Source organism: Simochromis diagramma, unplaced genomic scaffold (assembly GCF_900408965.1).
Source record: "Simochromis diagramma unplaced genomic scaffold, fSimDia1.1 OVJJ01000547.1, whole genome shotgun sequence".
Lineage (NCBI taxonomy): Eukaryota > Metazoa > Chordata > Actinopteri > Cichliformes > Cichlidae > Simochromis > Simochromis diagramma.
This window is the reverse complement of record NW_024386956.1, coordinates 27,116-52,554: the sequence shown is the minus strand read 5'-3', so window position 1 is coordinate 52,554 and position 25,439 is coordinate 27,116. Positions and strand designations below refer to the sequence as shown.

General features: G+C 40.4%; 2 protein-coding genes across 5 annotated transcripts; one reads left to right on the top strand and one right to left on the bottom strand.

Annotated features, from left to right (window-relative positions):
* The first annotated feature begins 1,743 nt into the window (after window positions 1-1,743).
* Window positions 1,744-9,340, top strand: LOC120737779. 4 transcript variants are annotated; one of them, XR_005696836.1, is made up of 13 exons: window positions 1,744-2,512; window positions 2,899-3,114; window positions 3,223-3,461; window positions 3,785-3,888; window positions 4,003-4,265; window positions 4,370-4,567; window positions 4,656-4,742; window positions 4,901-4,999; window positions 7,689-7,843; window positions 7,965-8,093; window positions 8,320-8,649; window positions 8,740-8,857; window positions 9,236-9,340. XR_005696836.1 is itself a non-coding variant. In XM_040038641.1 (11 exons), the coding sequence occupies exons 1-11, from the start codon at window positions 2,299-2,301 to the stop codon at window positions 8,482-8,484; spliced, it is 1,869 nt and encodes a 622-aa protein (XP_039894575.1). In that variant the 5' UTR covers window positions 1,744-2,298; the 3' UTR covers window positions 8,485-9,201. The 4 variants fall into 4 exon arrangements, 2 of the variants coding, with proteins under 2 accessions (XP_039894575.1, XP_039894576.1); XR_005696835.1 differs by having other exon boundaries at window positions 8,320-8,857; XM_040038641.1 differs by lacking the exon at window positions 9,236-9,340 and having other exon boundaries at window positions 8,320-9,201.
* Window positions 9,341-9,543: 203 nt separating this feature from the next.
* On the bottom strand, window positions 9,544-15,384 carry LOC120737780. Its single transcript, XM_040038644.1, has 7 exons — window positions 14,617-15,384; window positions 13,902-14,035; window positions 13,452-13,599; window positions 11,165-11,308; window positions 10,947-11,051; window positions 10,569-10,833; window positions 9,544-10,214 (listed from the first exon to the last, which is right to left on the bottom strand). The coding sequence occupies exons 1-7, from the start codon at window positions 14,985-14,987 to the stop codon at window positions 10,005-10,007; spliced, it is 1,377 nt and encodes a 458-aa protein (XP_039894578.1). The 5' UTR covers window positions 14,988-15,384; the 3' UTR covers window positions 9,544-10,004.
* Between the last annotated feature and the right edge of the window lie 10,055 nt (window positions 15,385-25,439).

Genomic DNA, 25,439 nt, shown 5'->3' with positions numbered 1-25,439 from the left:
GAGGGTATTTAAGAAATCATGTGCATAGTTTTGATTATCGGTACATTTTCTCTAATTTAAATGAGGTGACATGATGTAAACATCAAAGTCACAACATTAAGTTTATGCCTTTGTTTTATTTTAGTTTCCTTTTAGCTAAAATTTAAAATCTAGGTCAGTTGTAACATGCGTGTTTAATATTGTACTTACTGAGTGTTTTTCACTGTGAGCTGGACTGTGCGTTTGTGGTCTGTGGTTAACTGAAGCTAACAGCTCTGCAGTCGTCCAGCATCCTGTTTCTGATAGAAAGAAAACACTTCAGCTGCAAGTGTTTCAACACAGAGCTGTTCATTTTAAACACAGCGAGGAACATGGAGACATCAGAGAGCTTCTTTCAGTGTTCTTGTTTTCCCACTTTTCAGTAATTCTTTTGTAAAAAATGTTTGGAATCATGTATGATTTTCGTTCCACTTCTCACGTGTACACCACTTTGTGTTGGTCTTTCACGCTGAATTCCAATAAAATTGATTCATGTTTGTGGCTGTAATGTGACAAAATGTGGAAAAGTTCAAGGGGGCCGAATATTTTTGCAAGCCACTGTATAGAGTCATTTAACCATGGTTGAGAGCAGCTTCTAGGCTGTTTTACCTTTATAGGGGCCATAAAGTCTAGTAAAGAGGAGCATGTAGAAAGAAAGGAGTTAGCAAAATCATCAGCTGGAAAGGGTGTGGTACGATCAATGTCAGGAAGAAGAGATTTGGAGAAAGAAGCTGAAAATTCATCCACCGTCCCAGGATTTATTATGCGCACAAGATGTCCAGGACCTTCAAAGTTCTGGAGCATTTTGCATAACTCAGCATCAAAGATGACTGGGAAGTCCCTGATACAAATGTTAAGACCATAAGAAAAGAATCAAATCAGGGGTATGTCCTTTGAAGGTGGTAGGTGCATTAACCCACTGGATAAGATTAAAAGAGTCAGGTAAGGCTATGAAATCCTTGGCAAACACATGACCTTTATAGCAACTTTGAATGTTAAAATCGCCAGTTATAAGAACAAGAATCTAAGTTTCCGTCATGAATAGTAAATCCAGTCATGTAGCAGTAAAACAATTGTTTACAGTAAAAGTCTTATTTGTCAGCGACCTAACATTTAATCGAACCATTCGAGTCAAAGACGCCAAGTCACAGTTGGAGGCACGTCTCGGGCAGCATAGGTTGCAGTAACACACTCCACCTTTAGGAGCCTCAATCCAACACTGGAACAGCGAATAAACCACTGGAGTGGCAGGGCAGGCCTGCGACTCAACATGGCAAATCCATCGATGCCTGAACAACCTAAAGGTAAACTGCTCCCAGAAAGTTAGGGGAAGGCGTAAAGCATCCACAGCCAGTGTTGGGAAGGTTACTTTTAAAATGTATTCCATTACAGAATACAGAATACATGCCCCAAAATGTATTCTGTAACGTATTCCGTTACGTTACTCAATGACAGTAACGTATTCTGAATACTTTGGAGTACTTAATATATTATCATGCTTTTTACAACTACATGAATGTACTATTGCTGTGATTTATTACTGTTACTGAAGGTCCGCGACGCCGAACTGTAGTAAAGGGACCTCTGACTAATACGGCAGGGTCCCTGTCGGCTCATAGCCGAAAAATAGCTTTACTTTGTTGTGTGGGTCAACTTTTCTTGACAGAGAGAGGTGTTGAAAGGCTGCTCCAACGGTATGGAACTCCAAAATGTTCAAAATTAAATAAATAAATAAGTCATGATGAAATAAATAACTATGTGAATAAATAAGACACAGATATGTAATGTGAGAATGATATTGTGAAATAATTGAACACATTTTGAAAAAAAGCTCATTATTGTGAAATATATTGCATTCTGCTATATAAATTTACTTATTATTGTGAAATATTATTTCATGATCATTATTTTTCACAATAACAGAGATTATTCCTGAGGCATTTTATTTATTCCCAGCCGTTTTTAATCCAAAAAGTCCTTTTTTCAAAGTCAGTCTTTATTTCAAAATCCCGTTTTTCCCAATGGCCTATTTATTTCATAATGCGACTTTTCAGCAGAATGACTTTGTCTGTCAATCAAGAAAGACAGGGCGGAGCCAGTTGTGTGATTGGTTGCTCCTTTGCTCAGACATAAGTAATAGCACATGAAGTGTCGATTTAAGTCTAATGGTGCAGTGCGTCTCCTACGCAGACGGCGGCAGTGTGCAGCTCGAAATAAAGTAAAGGCACCAACAAGTGTTAAACACTGGGCGCGAATAACGTTTAGGTGCTTGTGAAGGGCATGGCTGCAGGACACAAGTCCGTTTCTGAGTTACTCAGAGAAGTTGCTAACCGCTTAGATTGTACGTCTTCACCTCAGTCTGAGAGAGTGTTGCAGCAGCATACTGGAGATGAAGCGGTGCCTGGTCCAAGTTCCCATCAAAACAGCACAATGTTAACGTCAGCAAACGCTAACGCTATCACAGCTAGCTCCACTCCACGAAACGCTGTTCAGGGTAAGTAACGATGTTATTAATGTTATTACTGCTTGGTTAGTCTGTCTGCCAAAAATGAGCTTTTTAATCAGTTCAGTCACAAATTTTTTTATACAGTTTTTATCATAGCAAAGAACTTAATAAATTAGGTAAGAGAAGATAATCGTCTTCTGGGTTAATGTCTGTATCACTATTTACATTGTTGTAGGTAATAGTTAAATCATGACGTTTTAAAGTGTCTTATTTTCTCTGCTAATATGGAAGTCAAGTAATCTATGTGAATGAAAATAAAGCAATTCTAGTTCAATGTAGTGATCTTGTAAGCGGGTATAATACTTGCAAATTAAGTAGCAATTAATCTAAGCTTTTAGAATGTTTTCTTTAATATTGTTTTTCCCTTTTTGAAGCTGAAGTCGCAAGACTGTTTGCCCCTTACAGAGTGAGGCCTTCCTCAGCGCCACTTTCATCTCTGACCTCGCATTCTTCCAAGAAAGCATGCCGCTCCATTTACACACACACCTTCTTCTGTTTACATGATCATATGTCAGACACAGTGCCAGCTAAAGCAGTCAAATTTGACCTAGCAGCAGCTGGACTTGGAGAGAAACGGATTTCATTCCAAGGTGATGCTACATGTCATTTATTAATATTTCAAGATTCAGTTTAACTACATTTTTACTCTTATATGTACCATTTTTGTAGTAATGTACAGCAAGTAATGTGTTTTACAGGAAGGGATGATGACCCAGAAGTGGTCAAGGCAAAGATTGAGGATACCTTCCCTCAGCTGAAAGACACAGGAGGGTTTGAACTGCTGAGAATCTCGGGTACAACACGAAGCCGTAACCTGTGCACAATCCCAAGCCCAGACACTGGATATACAGTGCGATATCTCCGCAGTCCGTTGAGTGGAATTGGACAAGCTTTGATCTATATAAGGCCACTGCAGAAAAGTATTGATTTGGAAGACGTGAGTAATGACTAGGGTCACAATATGTTATTTGCATGTATTAATAAACTAGTTCAAATGGCTAGCTAAGCTCAACTATGTGTCAAATCACTTTAGCTGTCAGCTGGTTAGAAACATGACTGCATATGAGTAATAATGGTTCTGAATGTGTATGTAAGCAATTGTTAGAAAAGGTTTAGAAGGAGATATGTCATTTTGTGTTTACAATTTGTTTCTGCTTCTCATGTTGGCAAATGCGATTGCAGAACTGTCAAAATATTTTTTATCACAGTATGCACCAAATGTATATTAAATATATTTTTTTATCTCCATATTCTCTGTAGAGCCTGACAACCCTCCAGCAACAAGGACCCCCCACAAAATGCCTGAATTGTGACATTAACATTCCTTTAAATAAAATGAAAAACCACATCACTAAATGCACAAGGTAAGGAACATCTTTGATTTTCTATATATTTTAGTATATAGTGTGGAAACTAAGTAAGTCCACTTTATATATATTGGTGATGGATGCTGAAATCTCTGCCAATCCCTCTCACAGTTCATTGAGTGGTGCTGAACCTCAGTCTGTTACTGAAAGTCAGGCTAGGCAGACTCGTAGTACAACAGCAAGGTCAGAGGTCCCATCCTGTAGCAACAGTGATGCCTGGAATCTGTCCTGCGGGGTAGAGGAACCAGATAGTATCATCTTGGAATCCACCATAACCTCAGCAAGAGCAGAGCAATCGTCAGGTGATATGGTGGTAGTGCAGGAAGATGCATCTCATCAAGATGAGGAAAAGTCACTTCTAGGGGAAAAACCAGGTAGTGACAGGAATTAAGTTAGGAAGATACCAGACAAATGGCAAAAAATACATATATTTTATTTCTTTTGATTCATGTGATCCATACAAATGTGTACCTTTCAGAGTGGAAATGTGAACAAGATGCAACCAGAGCAGCCTGGCTCTACAAGTCCGAGTTACTTTCAAAGTATGAGACCAGAAAGGCAGTAGTCCTGCAAATGGACTTGCGGGAAAGTATTGTGGATCAACAGAGATCACTTATCTCCCTCTACAAAGCTCCAAAGGTAGAGTGGGCGGGCCCTGTCAGCTGCAAACTGGAAGGTATTTTTTCTGTATTGTGAAAACATTAGAAATCCAGTGACTGACTAATCTGAAACTTCACAAGTTTTTTTCTTCTTCTTCCTTTTAGGGGATGTTGCTGTTGGAGAAGGGGTGAAGAGATTCTTCTTCTCAAAGGCAGTTTCTCTAGTACAGTCTGGTTTGCATTTGAATTTTGGTATGTATGAAACTAGACTGGGCACATGTATAGTGGATTAAATAAGAGAATATTTCAGCATGTAAAGAAAATGTATTTGTTATGTAAATAAGTTAATTGTGTTAAAATTACTGCCTGGATTTCTCATACTCACCATAACCTAGCTGTACTCTTTTCAGGGAACACAGATCTTACAAGACTGTTTGACGGTGAGCCAGAACACTTGACTCCGTCCACTTCTCAGACCTTGCTTGAGAGTGACATGTTTTTGGTGGCAGGTAAGAAAGTTATGTACAGAAATAAGAGGAATAGTAATTGTGACCAGGAGATATTTTATTTTGTATTCTTATGATCACAGGTATAAGCAGAAGTATCAACCATTAATCATTTACCATTGTTGAACCAGTTGACAGAATAATCTTTGAATCACATCTAGGTGACTTTGACTAGAATATTAATCTACACAGATTATCAGTACTTTAATTAGTCTACTGTTGTTCTGTACTATTCTTGTTATTTGCTGAAAGCTGTTTCACAGTTCTGTAACCACTCAGAAGCCTGTGGGTCCTGTTGGACCCTGCCTTAGTTCTATGTTCAGTTCTGCACGTACGCCGGCCTGTAACAACACACACACACTTAATAAGAACAGAAAGGTCGTCTTAGGACAGAGAGCTGCACTATTACAAAATGCACAATGTATTACACACTTGTTTTTCTCTAAAGTAGCAGTTCATGTCCATATTAGGTAAACTCTCTGAACAGGCCCAAACTGTTATCATTTCCAGTAATATCTAACTGCGAGGTCGGCTCAGGACATGCTCTCTGTTCGACATACACACACAATAGACACGAATAGAGATACACACCACACACACACGGTTTCTCTGAGTGCTGGACTGAGTGGAAACATCTGGAGGCCATATAGGGGAACTTTCTGAGTTCCCCCTGACTGATACCGATCATGTGACTTGACGTCATCATTGTAATAAAAACCTTGTGACGTGGTTGTTCGGTGGGAGATCAGCGCTTAGAGCCTTGAACTGCTCATCTTCCCCATATGTACATATGTATAATAAAATCACCTATTCTGACATCCACTGAGACCATGCAGCCGTTTGTCTTTTCCTCAAATTCGAACCATGACATAATTTAAAATAATACATGTGCAGCACTAAAGGAAAAAGCATTACTTGTGTTACATTATCCTAACTGTAACCGTAAAGATGAAAACTAGATTGAATACAGTTACAAAACTGTTTGTCTTTACCCCCATGCAATGTTAGGCTAAGTGAATTTATTATGTTTTATTTTTATTATTTATTACCGTATTTTCACGACCATAAGGCGCACTTAAAAGTCTTAGATTTTCTTCAAAAAGTGCGGCGCGCCCTATAGCGCGGTGCGCCCTATGTGTTGTAAGGAGGACGTAGTAGAGAACACCATGAGAACGTTAAAGGGTGAAGTGTGGGCGTTGATCGTATATACACCGGGACAATCGCACATACCTGTATAAAAGAACAGGTATGTGCGTTATGCAGGGCATCGTTGTTTGGAACATGGAAATCGAGCAGCGGCGAGAGAATTTAAGATTAACGAATCGATGGTTCGCAAATGGAGGAAGCTGGAAAACAAGCTCCGGCAGGTCAAGAAGACGCAGCTGAGTTTCCGCGGACATAAGGCGAGGTGGCTCGAGTTGGAGGAAAGACTCGAGCGGTGGATCATCGAGCAAAGAGCGAGCGGGAGAAGCGTTTCGACGGTCACCATTCGGCTAAAAGCAGTTTCACTTTCACTTTTTATGAAACAGTGCCATTTTTCCATCCGGACCAGGACTACGGTAGCGCAGCAACTTCCAGCGGATTATAAGGAAAAGCTGGCCATCTTCCGCTCCAACTGCAGCAAACACATCGGCGACAAAAACATCCAGCCCAGCCACATCACAAACATGGACGAGGTCCCGCTCACTTTTGACATCCCGGTGAGTCACACTGTGGAGAAGAAGGGGACCAGCACGGTAGCGATATGCACAACGGGGTATGAAAAGTCTTCTTTTACTGTTGTGCTTGGCTGCCATGCTAATGGACAGAAACTGCCGCCTATGGTGATTTTTAAGCGAAAGACTTTGCCTAAAGAGAAGTTTCCAGCAGAAATCATCATTAAGGCAAATGAAAAGGGCTGGATGGATGAGGAAATGATGAAAGAGTGGCTGAGGGAGGTGTATGTAAGGAGACCAGGTGGTTTTTTCCACGCATCACCATCGCTGTTGATCTGTGACTCTTTGCGTGCCCATCTCACAGCCGATGTGAAAAAACTAGTGAAACAAATGAACTGTGAGCTTGCTGTCATTCCGGGAGGCCTGACAAAGGAACTCCAACCGCTGGACATCGGTGTGAACCGCCCGTTCAAAGTAAGGCTGCGAGCGGCCTGGGAGCGATGGATGACCGGTGGAGACCACAGTTTCACTAAGAGTGGAAGGCAGCGCCGGGCGAGTTACGCCACAATTTGCCAATGGATTGTAGATGCTTGGGCTAACATGTCTGCTGGCACTGTTGTTCGAGCTTTCGTTTCCGAGGAGCCGCACGGCACGGAAAGTGACTCTGACGGTGAAGACAGTGAACCTGGCATGTTTGATGGAGATTTAGCGCAGCTGTTCAATTCAGACACAGAGGATGAGGACTTCGATGGGTTTGATTGATGATAAAAATGTGAGTACCAAACTTTGTTTTGCTCCTGCTTTATTTTTAAATACGCACACTTGTATGCTTGTGTGTTGTTGATGATGACGATTACCGGCATAAGGTACCGAATTCAGGTTTGCTCCCGCTTTATTTTTAAATACGCATACGGTACTTGTATGCGCCCTATGGTCCAGTGCGCCTTATGTGTGTGTTAAATACAGTAAGGGCACACATAACTGAGACTGCGCCTTTTAGCACAGTGCGCCTTATGGTCGTGAAAATACGGTATTAGGAAGAATAATGGGACATTCATTCATTCATGGTGGACCGTGTGTGTCTGGTATAAGTCCTGCAATCATCCATGTCCTTTTTGGTGGCTCACCTGAAACAGCTACAGTTCAGATTGAGGATTGCCCTGATATTGATATCCGCAGCACTATTCAGCTGGTTTGCATTTTTGTACCATTATTTTAAAGAATTACTATTTCACTAAATATTAAATTTAGAGACAAGATTGAATAGCCATCAGTACCTACTACTGACTAATTTTTTTCCCCCTCTGTCCTAGCTTGATGGCACTGCTGAATTAACAGAACCGGAACGAAGAAATGTTCTCGAGCTAGCCCTGGCTTGGGACCTGCCAGGTGTCACACAAACCAATAGAAAGTGGCTGTATGAACGTCTGCTATTCCACGCTGTGAGTACGGACTTACTCTCCCCAATAAATGTAAATTTTAAATAGAAAAGCAAATCAAACCTTTGGATGTGAATAAGTACATTTTTCATATACATTAAAAAAAATCTCTTTGGAGGCCATTTGAAATGCTTTATCAGTACAGTGGATGTTCTTTAAGTATTTAACATTTAAAGTGTTTTACTTTACGGACTCACACTTCAGTTTTGGTTTGGTCTCACTGTTGTAGGTCATAACACGAACAAGCCGTCAAGTCAAGCAGCTGAGGAAAGGGCTTAAGGAGACCATGGTATGGCCGCTTCTGACAGAAAGATCAGACATCATTCCTCTTTTCTTACCAAGAGAATCAGAGACTGCTAACTGTTGTGAGGTAAAGTCAGGTCACATCTTTTAACATCTGAACAGTAAAGGTATTTGGTTAATTTATGAAGGATGAACATTAATTGTTGACACAAAACATCAATATACTATTTTGTATGCTTGGGCTAGTCGAACAGCTGGGTTACGTTTAATAAAAATACACCTAATGTTGCTGACGCTCTTAAGACTACAAGATACGGTAAGTAAAGATATAAAATGACAAATTAAGCTTATTTTATCTTGTAGCATTTAAGAGAAAAAATTAACCAAGGTGAACTATTTTATGCAGTCTATTCTAGAAAGGATAGTGTGGCCTGCCACAGAAGATGAAGATGAGGAGGAAGAGGAATGCTCTCTTGAGGATAAATGCAGAGTGGCAGGCTACCTTCGGTCCTTCATTGAAAATGGTAAGTCTGCTGCGATAGGTATTTTGCTATTGGTTTTCTCTGATTATACTTTGGTAAATTACATACAGTCCAGTGATCTCGGGTCATTAACAAAGTACACTATAGTATAATTTTGTTTTCTTATTTGCTCCATACTGCCTCCATGCAATACATAAAAAACAGAGTGGTGGCATTATCAGTTGCATTATAATTGTATGCAACTACTTTTAGCTTTGTTACCATAAAAATATCTATGACAGCCACAACAGCAATTTGAGTGGGGCAAAAATGTCTTGTGCTCTTTATGTAATTGTTCATCTTTTAAGGTATTTCTCCATAAAAGACTCAAAATAATGAATATAGGATGTCATTATAGCTCAAAACAATGTTCCATTGCAGCGTCTTGTGCACAACGAAAAGCCCTCATCAAGTTTTGGACAGGATGGGAAGTCTTGCCGAGAGAAATGACTGGAAGTGGTCAACAGCAGTCTTCCAAAGTCTTCCACCTGTTTTGAAGTACTACGTCTTCCTGCACACTACTGTACCTATGAGTCATTTCTAATGGACATTCAGGTGTGTCTCAACTCTACTGACTCAGGTTTTGGTCTGATTTAGGATTGATTCCATAACCACATGGTAAGATTAGACCATTTTTCTTTCTTGCATCACATTACTGTACTCGGTGTTCAAAGAAACGGACAATCTAGTGAGTTCTAGATCCTTTAATACACTTGACAGTGTAAAATACACAGTACAGGTGAGCATTTATTGCTTTTTGTCAGTTTATATTAAAAAGAGTTTAGAAAACAAAATCAGTTCACTGTACATTATAAATTACACAGTATGTTTATTTTATTCTCGCTACTGGAAAATGTATTTGCATTAAGATTTTATACTACTGTACCGTGTGCATTGTATTAAATCTGCTCAGAGTTGACATGTACTGTACATCCAAGAAATGAATATCAAATCACTTATTTTATTGTCACTTATTTTTATTATTATTAAAGTGACAGCTGTGTAAAACAAATCCTGTTTTATAGCCACTCACTGTTTTGTTGAAAATGAAATTGGTTATGCTGTTTTGAGTCAGTATTAGCTACAAAGCCATAGATGTAGAAACTTAAAAAAGGGGTGTGAACATATTGCACCTGCTTACTTTGAAGAGTTAAGGTGTGGTATCAAACATAAGTTTGAGTGACTGAACAGTTTCACAGTAGGCATCCAAAGCTTGACTGAGTGAAACGTTGTTGTTTGGTAGCACAGCAAGCTCTCGTTCACTCAGTGCACGTGGGAGCTGAATCTCAGGAATGGTGATCTCATTTGATGGGCGGTGATTATGTGGTCCTGTCCAGTCCACACCATAATCCTCATCAACCTGAAAGACCATGCACATGTTTTAAATCTAAACTGAAGAGGTGTTTCCTGCAGCTGTTCCTAGATGGATTTATTGAGTCTGTCAGGGCCTATTCGAGTTTTTTAGGCATAATTATTCATTCACCCATTCTAGGTCAGGATTGGTTCTCTTCAGGTATAACAAATTTAACTTTGTTTAAAGTATTGCCATCTATACCTGACAGATTGAATAAAAGGAGAGAATGGCTTGAGAGACATTTTCACTTACAGGAGAAATATTTGGTACACCAACTCGAACAGTAGAAATAAACTCATCTCAACTACAGATAGTAGAGTTTTACGTAGAAGAACAAATACGGATCAAATAGTCATGTACCTGTGACAAATCTTGTCCCTCCTTTCTGTGCAGCAACCAGAGTTGCAGAGGTGAATGGTTGTTTGCTGTTCTGAGTCCGTGCTGATTCCATGCTTCCTGGAATGACTGAAGATGATGTTGAATGTGATGCAAAAAGCATCTGTGCAGTGCAAACAAGTCAATTTCTTCACCAGGGTTGAGCAGTCCTTGAATCTCCAGCTGGGTGAAGATTGTGTAGAAAAGGTCAAGGACGTTTTCATATACATCCCTCCACAGGCGCTCAATGCTATAAGACACAGTGAAAACCAGTCAATTATGCTCAGAAACCATTTGTTTTATTACAATTGCATGTGTAAAAAAAAAAAAAGTAAGACAGACAATCAATTTACTTGTCCTTACCGCTGGTTGTGAACACTTCTGCCTGTAATGTGAGAGTTCCTGTTCTCCCCCATTGTCTGCACCATGAAATGTGCAACCTTCACATTTTCCCCTCCTTTGTCTGACCTGGAAAAAAAGTAGAGAAGTTTTGATCCGAGTCAGTGAGAGTAACAATCTGAATATAACTACTGTCCAATACAGAGTTTTTTGACATACTGTATTTGTTAAACACCTCTTACCGGACTCTTGATGGTATGCCATATTGTCTGATTGCTGACAAGAAACCATCAAAAACTGTTGTAGCTTTGTTGTTGGTGGCAGCTTTAAGGTAGACAATTAACCTAGAAAAACCATCTATCCCACCATGGACAACAAATCTCCATCTGACAAGGCAGAATTAAAAAAAACAAAACAAGAAAAAACATTGTCATGTCCCCAGTTACATACAAGCAAGACCAATATTTCAGTTCCATATAAAGTGACAACATGTTATAACAGGAATGTAAAAGCCATCTCTAGACCCAGCAGTCTTAGCTAATTATAGGCCAATCTCCAACCTTCCTTTCATATCAAAAATCCTTGAAAGAGTAGTTGTCAAACAGCTAACAGATCATCTGCAGAGGAATGGTTTATTTGAAGAGTTTCAGTCAGGTTTCAGAGCTCAGCACAGCACAGAAACAGCTTTAGTGAAGGTTACAAATGATCTTCTTATGGCCTCTGACAGTGGACTCATCTCTGTGCTTGTCCTGCTAGACCTCAGTGCAGCGTTCGATACTGTTGACCATAATATCCTATTAGAGCGATTAGAACATGCTGTAGGTATTACAGGTACTGCACTGCAGTGGTTTGTATCATATCTATCTAATAGACTCCAGTTTGTTCATGTAAATGGAGAGTCCTCTTCACACACTGAGGTTAATTATGGAGTTCCACAGGGTTCAGTGCTAGGACCAATTCTGTTTACATTATACATGCTTCCCTTAGGCAGTATCATTAGAAGACATAGCATACATTTTCACTGCTATGCAGATGACACCCAGCTCTATCTGTCCATGAAGCCAGATAACACACACCAATTAGTTAAACTGCAGGAATGTCTTAAAGACATAAAGACCTGGATGGCCGCTAACTTTCTGCTTCTTAATTCAGATAAAACTGAGGTTATTGTACTCGGCCCTGAAAAGCCTAGAAATATGGTATCTAAGCAGATTCTTACTCTGGATGGCATTACCTTGGCCTCCAGTAACGCTGTGAGGAACCTTGGAGTCATTTTTGACCAGGACATGTCCTTCAATGCACATATTAAACAAATATGTAAGACTGCGTTCTTCCATTTGCGCAACATCTCTAAAATTAGAAATATCCTGTCTCAGAGTGACGCTGAAAAAACTAGTTCATGCATTTATTACTTCCAGGCTGGACTACTGTAATTCATTATTATCAGGATGTCCAAAAAACTCACTGAAAAGCCTTCAGCTAATCCAAAACGCTGCAGCAAGAGTACTGACAGGGACTAGAAAGAGAGAGCATATTTCTCCTGTTTTGGCTTCCCTTCATTGGCTTCCTGTTAAATCCAGAATTGAATTCAAAATCCTGCTCCTCAAGTACAAGGTCTTAAATAATCAGGCCCCATCTTATCTCAATGACCTTGTAGTACCATATCACCCTATTAGAGCACTTCGCTCTTGCTCTGCAGGCCTACTTGTTGTTCCTAGAGTATTTAAAAGTAGAATGGGAGGGAGAGCCTTCAGTTTTCAGGCCCCTCTTCTATGGAACCAGCTTCCAGTTTGGATTCGGGAGACAGACACTATCTCTACTTTTAAGATTAGGCTTAAAACTTTCCTTTTTGCTAAAGCATATAGTTAGGGCTGGACCAGGTGACCCTGAATCCTCCCTTAGTTATGCTGCAATAGACCTAGGCTGCCGGGGGATTCCCATGATGCATTGAGTTTTTCCTTTCCAGTCACCTTTCTCACTCACTATGTATTAACAGACCTCTCTGCATTAAATCATATCTGTTATTAACCTCTGTCTCTCTTCCACAGCATGTCTTTTATCCTGTCTTCCTTCTCTCACCCCAACCGGTCGCAGCAGATGGCCGCCCCTCCCTGAGCCTGGTTCTGCCGGAGGTTTCTTCCTGTTAAAAGGGAGTTTTTCCTTCCCACTGTTGCCAAAGTGCTTGCTCATAGGGGGTCATATGATTGTTGGGTTTTTTTCTCTGTATCTATGAAGCGCCTTGAGGCGACTTATGTTGTGATTTGGCGCTATATAAATAAAATTGAATTGAATTGAATTGAATTAAAAGAAATAATAGAAGGGAAACTTAAACACTTTACAGAAAGATCTGTAGTGCAAGGAATCACATGCATAATGTAAAGCCTCAGACATGACTATAGCAAATCCTGTAAATGGCCTTATATGACAGCATTTAAGATGACATTTACAAACTCAAGGCTTCATTTTACAATTTTATACATGCATTCTGTTACTTCAATGGAATAGGGAAAAGGTGATGCAAGTACTGACCGAATTAATTTATGATTTCCATCGATATGCCAAAGGTGATTTGGTGCTGGTACACTGTACTGACGACGCCTTGCAGTCTGAATAGATAACCGTCGCATCATGACCCCTTCTGGATTGACTCGTCTCATTGAATCCATCAGTCGAAATCCTGATTAACAAACAGATCATGTCTTAGTACTACCAACTACAAAAAGACTGTATTGTAAACACTGTAATGATTATGAGACAGATCTTCATTGCTTCAGGTAAGTATCCAGGTGCTGTACAGATTTACTAGGGAGAGAGAATCATGTACAAACTGGTTCAAACAGGAACATAACTGCATAACAGTGATGCGAACATGCCTAGTCATTTTTGATGCCTACATTATAATATCACATCATGGCTACACTGACACATGCTTTCTGGGCCAGAAACTGGTGTTTGTATATTCAAACAATATCAGCTTACTTTGAATGTGTATGCCTCTGGATCGTAGATGTCCCATCATCATTCTGCAGCCGGCATTTGGGTGATGACGCTGAATGTCCAGCACTTTTGCATCCAAGTCCTCATTCCCAATAGAAGAATACCTATCAGATTTTCTGCACATAATTTTTTTTTTTTAGTATAACAGCAAGTCTCAACAAAACGTTTTCCTGAAAGAACCAAGGACGTAAATGTATTCTTGTTTTTGCTTTACTGAAGACACCAGAGAAAGTATGATATTTAAAACGCTGCTGAAATAGACAAAACCATTTCAATAAACTTGCTATTTAACATCAACTTTGTTATGTGTTATCAGAGAACAATTAGCTGCAAACAGCAATGAAACATTCAACTATGTACTATTTAAAGCACTAATGACCCTGCTGTCTACCAAGATGTGATAAGTAAGTAGACTGTGGAAAGCTGGTGGGTCTACTCTGTGTAAAAGGTTCCTACAGGCTCCACTGCCCCAGTCTCCGAGTTAACACACTCTAACAGCTAACACTGCGCCGGCTAAACGTGTCTCAACAACGAGATGGCGCCGATAGCTTTAGCCGTAGCTGCCCCGCTTATTTTAGACATTCACAATAAAAAAGTAAGCGATAATATTTCAATATCAAACGTCATAATTAAGGTCAACATCTAAATAATGCTGTGTACAGACTCACACAGGTGTTAAATTACAGCATAAACTTACCTTAGACCTTCCTCCGTCATTCTCCTCCTAATTGTGCTCGGAGACACAGAAAACATATCGGCAATTACCCCGATGGTTATCCCGGACAGCACGAAAGTCCTGAGTGCTGCAGCCGGGATTTCAAGACGTGGACGACCAACATTTGAAGACTGTTCTTCCTCGGCGTATTCCAAACGAACACGGTGCTGAATCGATCTTAAACTTTCGACAATGCTGTCATCGATGCTAACATCTTGAAGAGCAATTATCATCCCAAGCATTTCAGAAACATCATCTAAACGACTCAAAACAGTATCTACAGGTAAATGATCCCTCTCTATCTGATCTGCTAAAATGAGCAGAATTGACTGAAGTTCACACCAGTCCGCCATCCTCCGTGACTTTTGACCTAGCACGTTTTTGCTACCTGTAGCAGCCGTCCGCGGAGCAGGTATCCAGGAAAACTAGTCGATAGTAAACGATCAGCCAATAGGCGCAAAGGTCAAGCCCACTCACACTGATTGACAGACAAAGTCATTCTGCTGAAAAGTCGCATTATGAAATAAATAGGCCATTGGGAAAAACGGGATTTTGAAATAAAGACTGACTTTGAAAAAAGGACTTTTTGGATTAAAAACGGCTGGGAATAAATAAAATGCCTCAGGAATAATCTCTGTTATTGTGAAAAATAATGATCATGAAATAATATTTCACAATAATAAGTAAATTTATATAGCAGAATGCAATATATTTCACAATAATGAGCTTTTTTTCAAAATGTGTTCAATTATTTCACAATATCATTCTCGCATTACATATCTGTGTCTTATTTATTCACATAGTTATTTATTTCATCATGACTTATTTATTTATTTAATTTTGAACACTTTGGAGTTCCATACAACGGAACCTATTGTTTTCGGAGGAAAACACGAACACAGTGTACAGTCGAGTCTTAATAGCTTACTTACAACTGGGCTCGTCAGGCACTCTTCTTAGCTGCAGTGGTTATTATTATATTTACATGCTTCCAGCTCCCGTTTTTGCTTGATGACAACTCTACTTTTCCACTCGCCTTTTTCTCCCTCCTCGCGTTCACAGATACATAACGTGTATGACAGTACATTCTCCCAGCAGCACTGACTACACTGCCCATGATGCTACATTCTTTTGAGCTATGCTTGTAGCATTCTGCCTGTTAGCTTAGCACAACAACAACAACAACAAAAAGGCGCTCTCTCACCCAGGAAACACACAGTCGCAGAGAGAGAGCGTCGACCATGGCAACCATAACGCTGCCGCCTGGAACAACAGAACGTAGCTGTCAAACAAAACCCAAACAGTCCTGACCCGCGACAAAATGAAACAGGAAAGTACCGCAGTGTAATCCATTTATTTCAACAAAGTAACTGTATTCTGAATACCACCTTTTTAAACGGTAACTGTAACGGAATACAGTTACTCATATTTTGTATTTTAAATACGTAACGGCGGTACATGTATTCCGTTACTCCCCAACACTGTCCACAGCAATGTCACAGCCATTCCCAGCCTGTTCCCTTAGGTAAGCCTTAAGGCAGACATGGACACTGCTCCACTTACCTCATTTCCTGTAGTGTCTCCTGTGCGAAGGAAGCAGGGGTATGCAGTATGTTCCGTATGTTCCAGAGAGGTGATCCGTCCATGGCAGAGTGGTATCTCCTATATTCCAATCCATGGAAGAACGACCCGTAAATATAGAGTGGCCAAAGACTTGGAAGAGTATGGCAGTCATAGGTAATCATTGATGAGACACCTGAATAGCATATATGCAGAAGGGTAAGAAGCATCACATAGCAGTGGAGACGGCCTGCTGAACACACTGGCGCCATCTTGGATCCAGGACAGTGATCCTTATGTAACCCACTCCTGGGTAAGTACACCTCACTCTAGGTTCGGGGAGGAGCTGGAAATGAGTACGAATAATAATAATACACAGAAATTTCAGTTAACTGTGACTTTAGCTTCAACAATAACAGTTTCACAGCAAAACAACAACTGGGGCCCTTAAATTAAAAATAGAAATAAAATGCATTGTCCTTAATCATTGGAATTGTCCCTTTGAAAGTATCTGCTAGGTTGCAACCTTATAGTTCAGTTTGTTCCTCAGAGTTTATAGAGTAGAGGGTCAGTCAAGTCAAAACACAGATCGAATGAGGGAATGATCTGCAATGATCTGTCAGTCAGCAAAAAAGGTTGCGTTTCACAGTGTTTTTATAGTCTAGAGTGCACTCTTTTTTTTATCCGTTCACTGTTGCCAGCCGGGGTGACTGGTGGAATCCTACCAGAAACCAGATAAACCGTTGGCCGTCTGACTGGTTGTGCAGATCTGGATCCTGGAAATCACACTGGGAGGCTCGCCATCAATTGGAATCACTGGTCTTTTCTCGTGGAGCTCAAAGCTCACTAAAAGACCTGACCGAGACACGTGGAACACTAGCTGCCACCTCTGCTGATTTCGGCAGCTCTGTCTAACATTCAACTCACTATTGAAATGTTAGCCGATAACTTCTGAACACTTTTTGACAACTTTTATGAAGCCTTGCTTCCGTAACCGCGGCAGTTTCTGCTGCTAATGGAGATAGCTTCGGATTTTTCTTTTCCTCGAATGGCTGTGTAAAAACACACAACTTCCTGTTAACCTTCAAAATCAAAGCTCCTGCTCCTGCTAGGCACAGCAGGAAGTTGAAAAAGTGTGTTTTTTTTCCACTTCTTCTGACAATAAAATAAAACAAATAAAAGAATGATTCTGAAACTAAACAAATACCTTATAAAGCTCATCTCATTTTTACCGGTTTTTCCAGCTGGGTTACACTTATTTTTATGAATTATTTTTATGAATCATGCATTACTTACATCTGTGTGCATGACAGGCCTTAACAGATGATTGTGACTGGACACGAGCGCTCGTTTGATATAATTGCAGTGAAATCAGATTCAGTATTAAGTGTCATCTGTTGGTCAGAAAGTAAAGCAGGTAGCAGTCAATATACAGGACATTTAAAGTAGAATAAGGGATGAGCCAATTTTGTTCATTTTAAGGGATGTCTATACCTACGACTGCAGTTCGACACACAACAACAATCTCATCATCAAGTTTGCTCATAACACCACAATAGTCAGACTCATCTCAAAGGGAGACGAGGCAGCCTACAGAGAGGAAGTCCTGAATTTGGAAGCCTGGTGTTCAGAAAACAACCTAGCACAGAACACTAAGAAAACCAAAGAGGTCATTGTCGACTTCAGGAGGCGCAGCACTGAGTTAGCCGCCCTATACATCAGCAGTTAGTGTATGGAGAGGGTCCACACCTTTCGGTTTCTCGGCATCCTCATCTCCCGCTGACATTTCCTGGTCTGACAATGTCACAGTGGTCGTCAAGAAGACCCGAGAGGGGCTGCACTTCCCGATGGTATTCAAGAACTGGAGTCCAACCTGCTGCTGACCTTAGACTGCTTTTCCATTGAGAGCTTGCCTCACAGTATGGTATGGCATCTGCACTAAGGCGGATAGACTGAGGCTCCAGAGTGTAGTCAAGGCAGCACAGAAGATCATCGGCTGCCCTCTCCCCTCCCTGATGAACATTTATCCCCCCCCGCTGCCTCAGCAGAGCAGTAAACATCCTCAAAGACAGCTCCCAGCCTGGTTTTAACTTCTTCAACCTGCTTCCCTCAGGGAAGCGCTACAGGTGCATCAGGACAAAGACCCACAGACTCAAGAACACTTTTTTCCCCAAAAGCCATAACCACCCTGAACTCACACAAGCACTGATAACACAGTTCCACCCCTCAATCCCAGGACTTCCCTCCATACGCAGACTACACAGCTACCATCACCACTATATATACACAATGTATACATGTGTGTATATATATGTATATGTATATGTATATATATATATATATATATATATATATATATATATATATATATATATATATATATATATATATATATATATATATATATATATATATATATATATATACACATATATGTGTATATATGTGTGTGTGTGTGTGTGTGTGTGTGTGTGTGTGTGTGTGTGCGTGTGTGTGTGTGTGTATAAATACTGTTCGTATGTATACAGTGCTGCAGAACATTTTTAGACTCTTGTCACTGTACATCTATTCGCTGCAACCAACCATATGATTTCACATTCTGTACTGACAGAAGATGACACTAAACATGTTTTTAAAATTATAAGCACTTCTTAAATCCAGTTTATCAGACAGAGTTACTTCTATGTCAGTTTGTGAGAGCAGGATTTCATTATTTAAATCAGCCTTTATATGTGTAGTGTTTCATGCAGAGGACACTCCTGTCTGCAATGTGTGCTGTTTTGGCATAGTGTTCATGTTGTGAGAGCATGTTGGCTTTGTGCTTTGTGGTAAAGAGAGTCAGTTAGATGGCAGATGATGGTCGCTTTGTGGTCGTCCACTTTTCCTGTTCTCAGAAATACCTCCCTGTTCTTTTTGCTCACTCTGTTTCACAGCAGATGTGTTCAGACCAAACCAACTGTGCAAAAGAAAATAAGATGTTTTTCTATAGTTGTAATAATAATCATAATAATAACATCAAATCCCAGTAACTGCAGTCATTTAAATCTGTTTTATTATGCAGAGAGTGGTCCAATTGCAGTTGACTAAGCAGGGGGAACTGAAGACCTCAATGATGGAAAAATAAACAGAACAAGGAGGCCCAGGTACATTTGCTCTTTATCTTTAACTTTGGTGAGAGACAAGCTAGCTGCTCATTATGTTAACACCATAGTAAGCATCAACTTCTCTAGACCTCTTTTCCATTATATTGTTTTTGGGGGTTCCAAGCAGGCTGATGTGATCCAAAAATAAGGTGTCAACAGACTGCATGCCAATGATTGGCTGGTCAGTGGGGTCACTTAATGAGTCATGAGAGCATTTTCTTCATGAAAACCATAACTGCCACTTTTGAAACTGGGCTATTACAACCCCACACATAGATTTGGTACACGTCAAGCAATGAGTCATGACGCTTGAGGGGATCCGAATAGGTACTAATGGGAAAAAGGCTTAAAGCTCAGGCTGCAGACTGCTCTAAATTCATCCCTAATATAGGGCTTTGGAGCGTGATGTCACGAGAGGGGGCGTGACCAGGATTTCCGGTTTAGGAGCCATCTTTCTGGGCCAAAAAAAGCTCAAGCGAAAGAGGAGCGAAAGCACACACATCAGCCATGGTTCTTACTTGCTGTGTGGTTGGCTGTAATGTTCGATCGCACCACCAGCAAGGCAATAAGCTTGAGAATGGTATATGTTTTTATTCTTTCCCAACCTGAAAGCAACATGAGGGAGCTCATATAGCGGACCGTACCAAAAGAAGGCGTCTAGCCTGGATAGCCGCTGTGAGACGAGCTGATATCCAGTTCTGTAGCTTGCCTCCACCAGTGTGTGAATGTGTGTGTGAATGTGTGTGTGAATGTGTGTGTGAATGGGTGGATGACTGGGTGTGTAAAGCGCTTTGGGGTCCCTAGGGGACTTGTAAAAGCGCTATACAAATACAGGCCATTTACCATTTACCATTCTCTTCCATCTCCAAATATCTGTTGGTGCTCCAGACATTTTCACTCCGGCAAGTTCAATATATGTTCATATCACTCTTTATAGCTTAATAATTTGATTGTTGATGCGCTCGGAGGTTATAGAAATTGCAAACAAACATCGTATTGAGTGACTTTGCAGATATACGTGCTATGTAAAGATTCACTAATTCTTTCGCAGAACTGTAAACCTGCCTATGAAATGGATCGAACAAATCCAGACTGGGTACCAGCGCTACACACTCTGAAATCTGAACATCACATTCAGACCGTCACAGATGGCGAACGCAACAACAACAACAACAAAGAGCACTAGTTGGAGGTAAACACCAAACCCACCCCAACCAAAGGGTTTTAAGTAATATCTAACCGGATTATCAATGTAGTAGTTTGCATCTACTTTACAATTATGGACACATAATATGACAATGAGATTTTTGCAATTCGTTGATAAATGTTTAACATTAATTGAGGTGGGGGGTGAACAATAGCTATTATACTCGATGCACTCCAGCTGACTTACCTTGGTTTGAATGATGACATACTCGCAGTTTGTCGGCTTGAAAATAGCCAAATCTTGCACCCAGCCATGAGTAAACTGGATGTGCGCCTCCAGCAATGTGTAATTGCGAAACTGGTTCGCCGTGTATGCGCCGACTCCACAAACAAGATACAATATCGGGGTAGGACAATGGTGCTAAGTCGTCTACTCCACTGGCGTATTTTATATGGGTCCACATTTGTGATGCACTCTGTTTTTTGCAAGTACCATCGCTTCGCCTCTGGATGCAATCGGTCTCAATACCGTCCTTTTTCTTTTGAGCTGCTTTTAAGCATGTTTCTTGCAGTCGTCCTTCCGACACAGTGTGTTTGTTTTGATTCGTGGCCCAGGAAAATGGCGCCACGCTCCCACAATACCGGCATGACGTCAACCCCAAAGCCCTTTTGTTGTACAAACCCTTGAACAACAACTGAACAAACCTTCAGTGAAAACTCAAATTATGGTGTCAAAAACATATTTTTCACATGAAGATGGGTGATTGTCAAATACATGACCGCAGACATAAAAAAAAATAGGTAATTGATTGAACTTTATTAGCTGAAAGCCCAACAACAAAAATCAAACTCAGTCCAAGAAAGAAAACCAAAATGCACAAGACACACAAACTCAGAAGAAAAGAAGACTGCAGAGAGCTCTCACACACTAATACACACACAGACATACAGAGTGTGTGATGGGACAGGTGAGGGCAATCAGGACAATGAGCCAGTAAAAGGAAGCTCTGTGATTTGTATGTGAGCTGGTTCCCAGTAAAGTCTGAACTGGGACTGTGTGTGATGCAGAGAGGTGGAGATTGGAGGTCTTGATTGAACTACAAAGCTTGTAGGGGAGACCGGGGATAGTTGTAACATTTTTGACATTTCTGTCTGTAAATTGGAGCTCGTTTAAAGTAGTGGATTCAAAATGTAATGCAAAGTATTTACATGTCTCGGCTATTAAATAGTGCAGCTATTTTCTCTGCAGCACAATTACCCATTGCATGGTATGGCCTCAAACACAAAGAGTGAAATGTTACAATTAACCCCATAGTCTGGGTTAGTTGTAACATATCCTGGGGTAAAATGTAACACAATGAAATAAGGGTACTAACAAAATATTAACATGTAATCTTTGTTTATTCAACACATGAATGCACTTACATCCATTTATGTAGCTGTGTGTGTGACAGAATGCAGAAATCTAGTTTTTGAACATATTCCAACCCCCCAAAAAAGACAAATTATGGAATTTTCTGCAACTGAATATTTCATTAATTTTGGTTGGTCTTCCTTGAGTTTGGCCTCATTGGCTCAGTGGGCATTATAACCTACAACTCTTGCACCAATTTTGAACATAACAATGAAGCTGAAAAAATGTAGTTGTTCACCAGCATCGCAATTCCATTACTTTTTATCATGGCTTACCTTGGTGTGGTTTGCAAAGTGCTTCAGAAAGATGAGGAAACCTGTTTCTTGCATCCATCCTGATTTATTTCCACTACCAGTACTTCCTACTGGTCCATCTCTGACACAGTGGTCTGCATAATGCATGTGTGGGAACACAAACAGTGAAGTAATTGTGTTGCCAATGGCATTAACCGCATATACAAAAGTGACCAGTGAACCTCTCTCTGCTAATGTCGTTGCTCCAACTTGTTTAATATAAGTTAAAGTAATAGTGTGGTAAGTTGTAACATCTGCATTATTGTTACATCTAACCCAGACTGTTGCTGTTACAACTGACCCAGACTCCTATAGCCATGAACTAGCTAACATTACAGCCAACGGCTAAAACACTAGCTCTAAAGACCTACACAGAATATATCCCCATAGACATACAAATAACATAATTTAGGTTCGATGAGTTTAACTGCAAAGCAAATAATGCTATTACAAATTGAAATAAAGTAGAAAAACTTACTTTTTGGCATACAAATTACTTTTTTTCATGTTAAATTATCTGTGTTTGACAAAATGTGCTGATTTTTCACATGTGATAGCAGAACTGAGTTGGGCATGCACAGGATGAGTCACATCATTTGAAACTTAGCCCTGATTGGAGAAATTGGAAGTGTTACAACTGACGCACGTTACAACTATCCCCGGTCTCCCCTAATCATGTTTCCTGTTGTTTTAACTGTGTGTGTTTGTGTTCAGACTTTAAACCAGAGCCAGACGTCGTCTACTCTTCACTGAAGTAGTCCACCAGTCCAACCACTGACGTCCAGCTGCTGGTCTCTAACTGGTCCCCCCAGCACCTCAGACCAGAGGACATCCACATGTTACAGATTTTACATGTTACAGATGTTTTATGTCTTTTTAGCACTGAATTAGACTCTGATGACCCAGAACTACTTACTGAAAGTTAGTTCACGTGATTAACTGTCAGATGTTTTGTGTCCTAACTGTTTTTCATATTGTATTCATGTTTGTTGGTTCTTGTTCTCCCACCAGTCATGTGGTTTCTGTGCAGTATTTATAATGTAGTAGTTCTGTGGGTTTCACACAGGTATCAGATGGAAAATCTAACTTGCTCTAGTTTAGTTGTGGCTAAGTGGCACACAGAAAACAAACATTAAGCTTCAACCACAGACTGAAAACAGCAGGAGCATCATTCATTGTCTGTAAACTGCACAGAAACGCTTCAGTGCAGGATGTTTGAGTGTTTGAGACTGCAGTTTTTACCACTCAGTGGTTAAATTTTAAATAATTGTTTGTTATTCTAATCAAAATACAACATTTCTAGTAGCAGCTTCTCAAGCATGAATGTTTGCCTTTATTTGGGTTTTCTATGACTACAAACTCAAACGTTGACCAGGGCCCTATTTCAGGAAGCCGGTTTAGAAAACTCAGAGTGAAAATGATACTCAGGGTTGAGTAACCCCAAACTGTCCAACTCGGAATATTCGGTTTCAGAAAGGCTGATAACAATTAGTTCAGTCAACGCGGAGTTGCTTTAACCCCAAGTTAAGCGCGCGCACGAGGATACATAAAGCCCTGATTAGTGGAGCACAGATTAAGCGAGTCACCATGGAGACGGAGGGAAAGAAGGCGTGGTCAATGTATTTTACAGCGCTTGAGGCCGAAATTCTGATGGCAGCATATGCCGATAACATGCAAATTTTGCAGAAAAAAAGTAACACAGCCTCAGCTGCAAAAGAAAGGGAGCATGCATGGCAAAACATAGCCGACAGAGTCAATGCGTGAGTGTTAATTTAAACATTGATCTAGGGATTCCCACCCATTTAACACGTTATTTTATCATATGTTATTTTTTATTTTATACATTTTATTTTGTGACGTGATGTGAGCGCAGGTGCAACCCAACAGGCCCCAAACGTTCCTGGCAGCAAGTAAAAATGAAATATAAAAATATAGTCCAAACAGGTGAGGTGTAATTGTATTATGAGCCATAGTGCTTGGTCTGTTTGTCCGATGTAAATCAATTGCAGTTAGAGGCTACATTAATTTCCCCTCTGTAAGCACTTATTGAAATTATCTGAGCACATTACAAGTAAATATTTGCTTACTCTGTATGCTCAAATGTGACCCGTTATAGCCAACAGAAAAAAAGCGGAGGCCCGAAAAACAGGTGGGGGTCCTCCACCACCACCACTCACAGAGGCTGAGCAGTTGGCTTCCACATTTGTGATAATGTTGCAGCATCACATATGATCTTCACAGTGCAGAGAACACAAATTAGCATCCATTACTATAATGAAATAATTTGTTAGTTTGAAATGCTACAGGGAACTATGTACCTGTACATTAATGCTGTGGAAAGACTTCCTGTTCACATAGTCTCCTTCATTTACTGAAGGAGCAATGATTGGAATGTGAGTGCCATCTGTACAGCCAATCACGCCTGGGAACCGTGAGAATAAAAGTAAAATTTAAGTAGTAGTTCAAGTATCACCACATCATGAATTAAGTTTCGTTCATCCTGCTACCTGCAATTTTGTGGCATCCCTCTTTGATAAATCTTGTGGGTCTATGACCGGGGAACACCACAAACGAGTGCAGGAGACGTTTCAGTGCAACTGTAACATTCCTGACTGCCCGACAGACGGTAGCCTTGGAAACGTGCTCAGCGTCACCAATATTATACAGAAAGCTCCCGTTTGCAAAAAAGCGAAGTGCAATACAAATAATATGTACAGAACTGAGAGAATGTCCGCGATGTGTCACATGAGCAATATTAGGCCTGAGGATGTTATTCAAATAAATTATAGATTGTGCTGAAAAACGGTAACGTTCACACAGGAAATCATCAGGAAATGATAAAATGTCCAAACGCGCTCTAATCACTCTCTCCCGGCGGAGAGCTCTGCGGAGAATTTGGGCTTCAACATCTACTGGCTCTTCAAGGAAGGAGCACGCCATGTCTGACACTTCCTACAGTCAGGTTTCCGACAAAGAGGCGGAGACAGTCAGGGTTAGTTGAAGTAAACCTGCTGGGGGGCAGGTTAGCTTCACGGAGTGTGTCGTCATAGTAACTCACTCAGAATTAATCTAAACTCGCTTTGTGAAACCGAAAACCCAGAGTTTGTTAACTCAGGGTATACTTACTCAGAGTTTGCACTAAACCGGCTTCCTGAAATAGGGCTCAGGACTCAAAAAGACCAAAAGTTTAATTCAAAGTTTTAAAATTATATTTAACATTTTACTGTTTATCAGTTTATTTATTAAAAA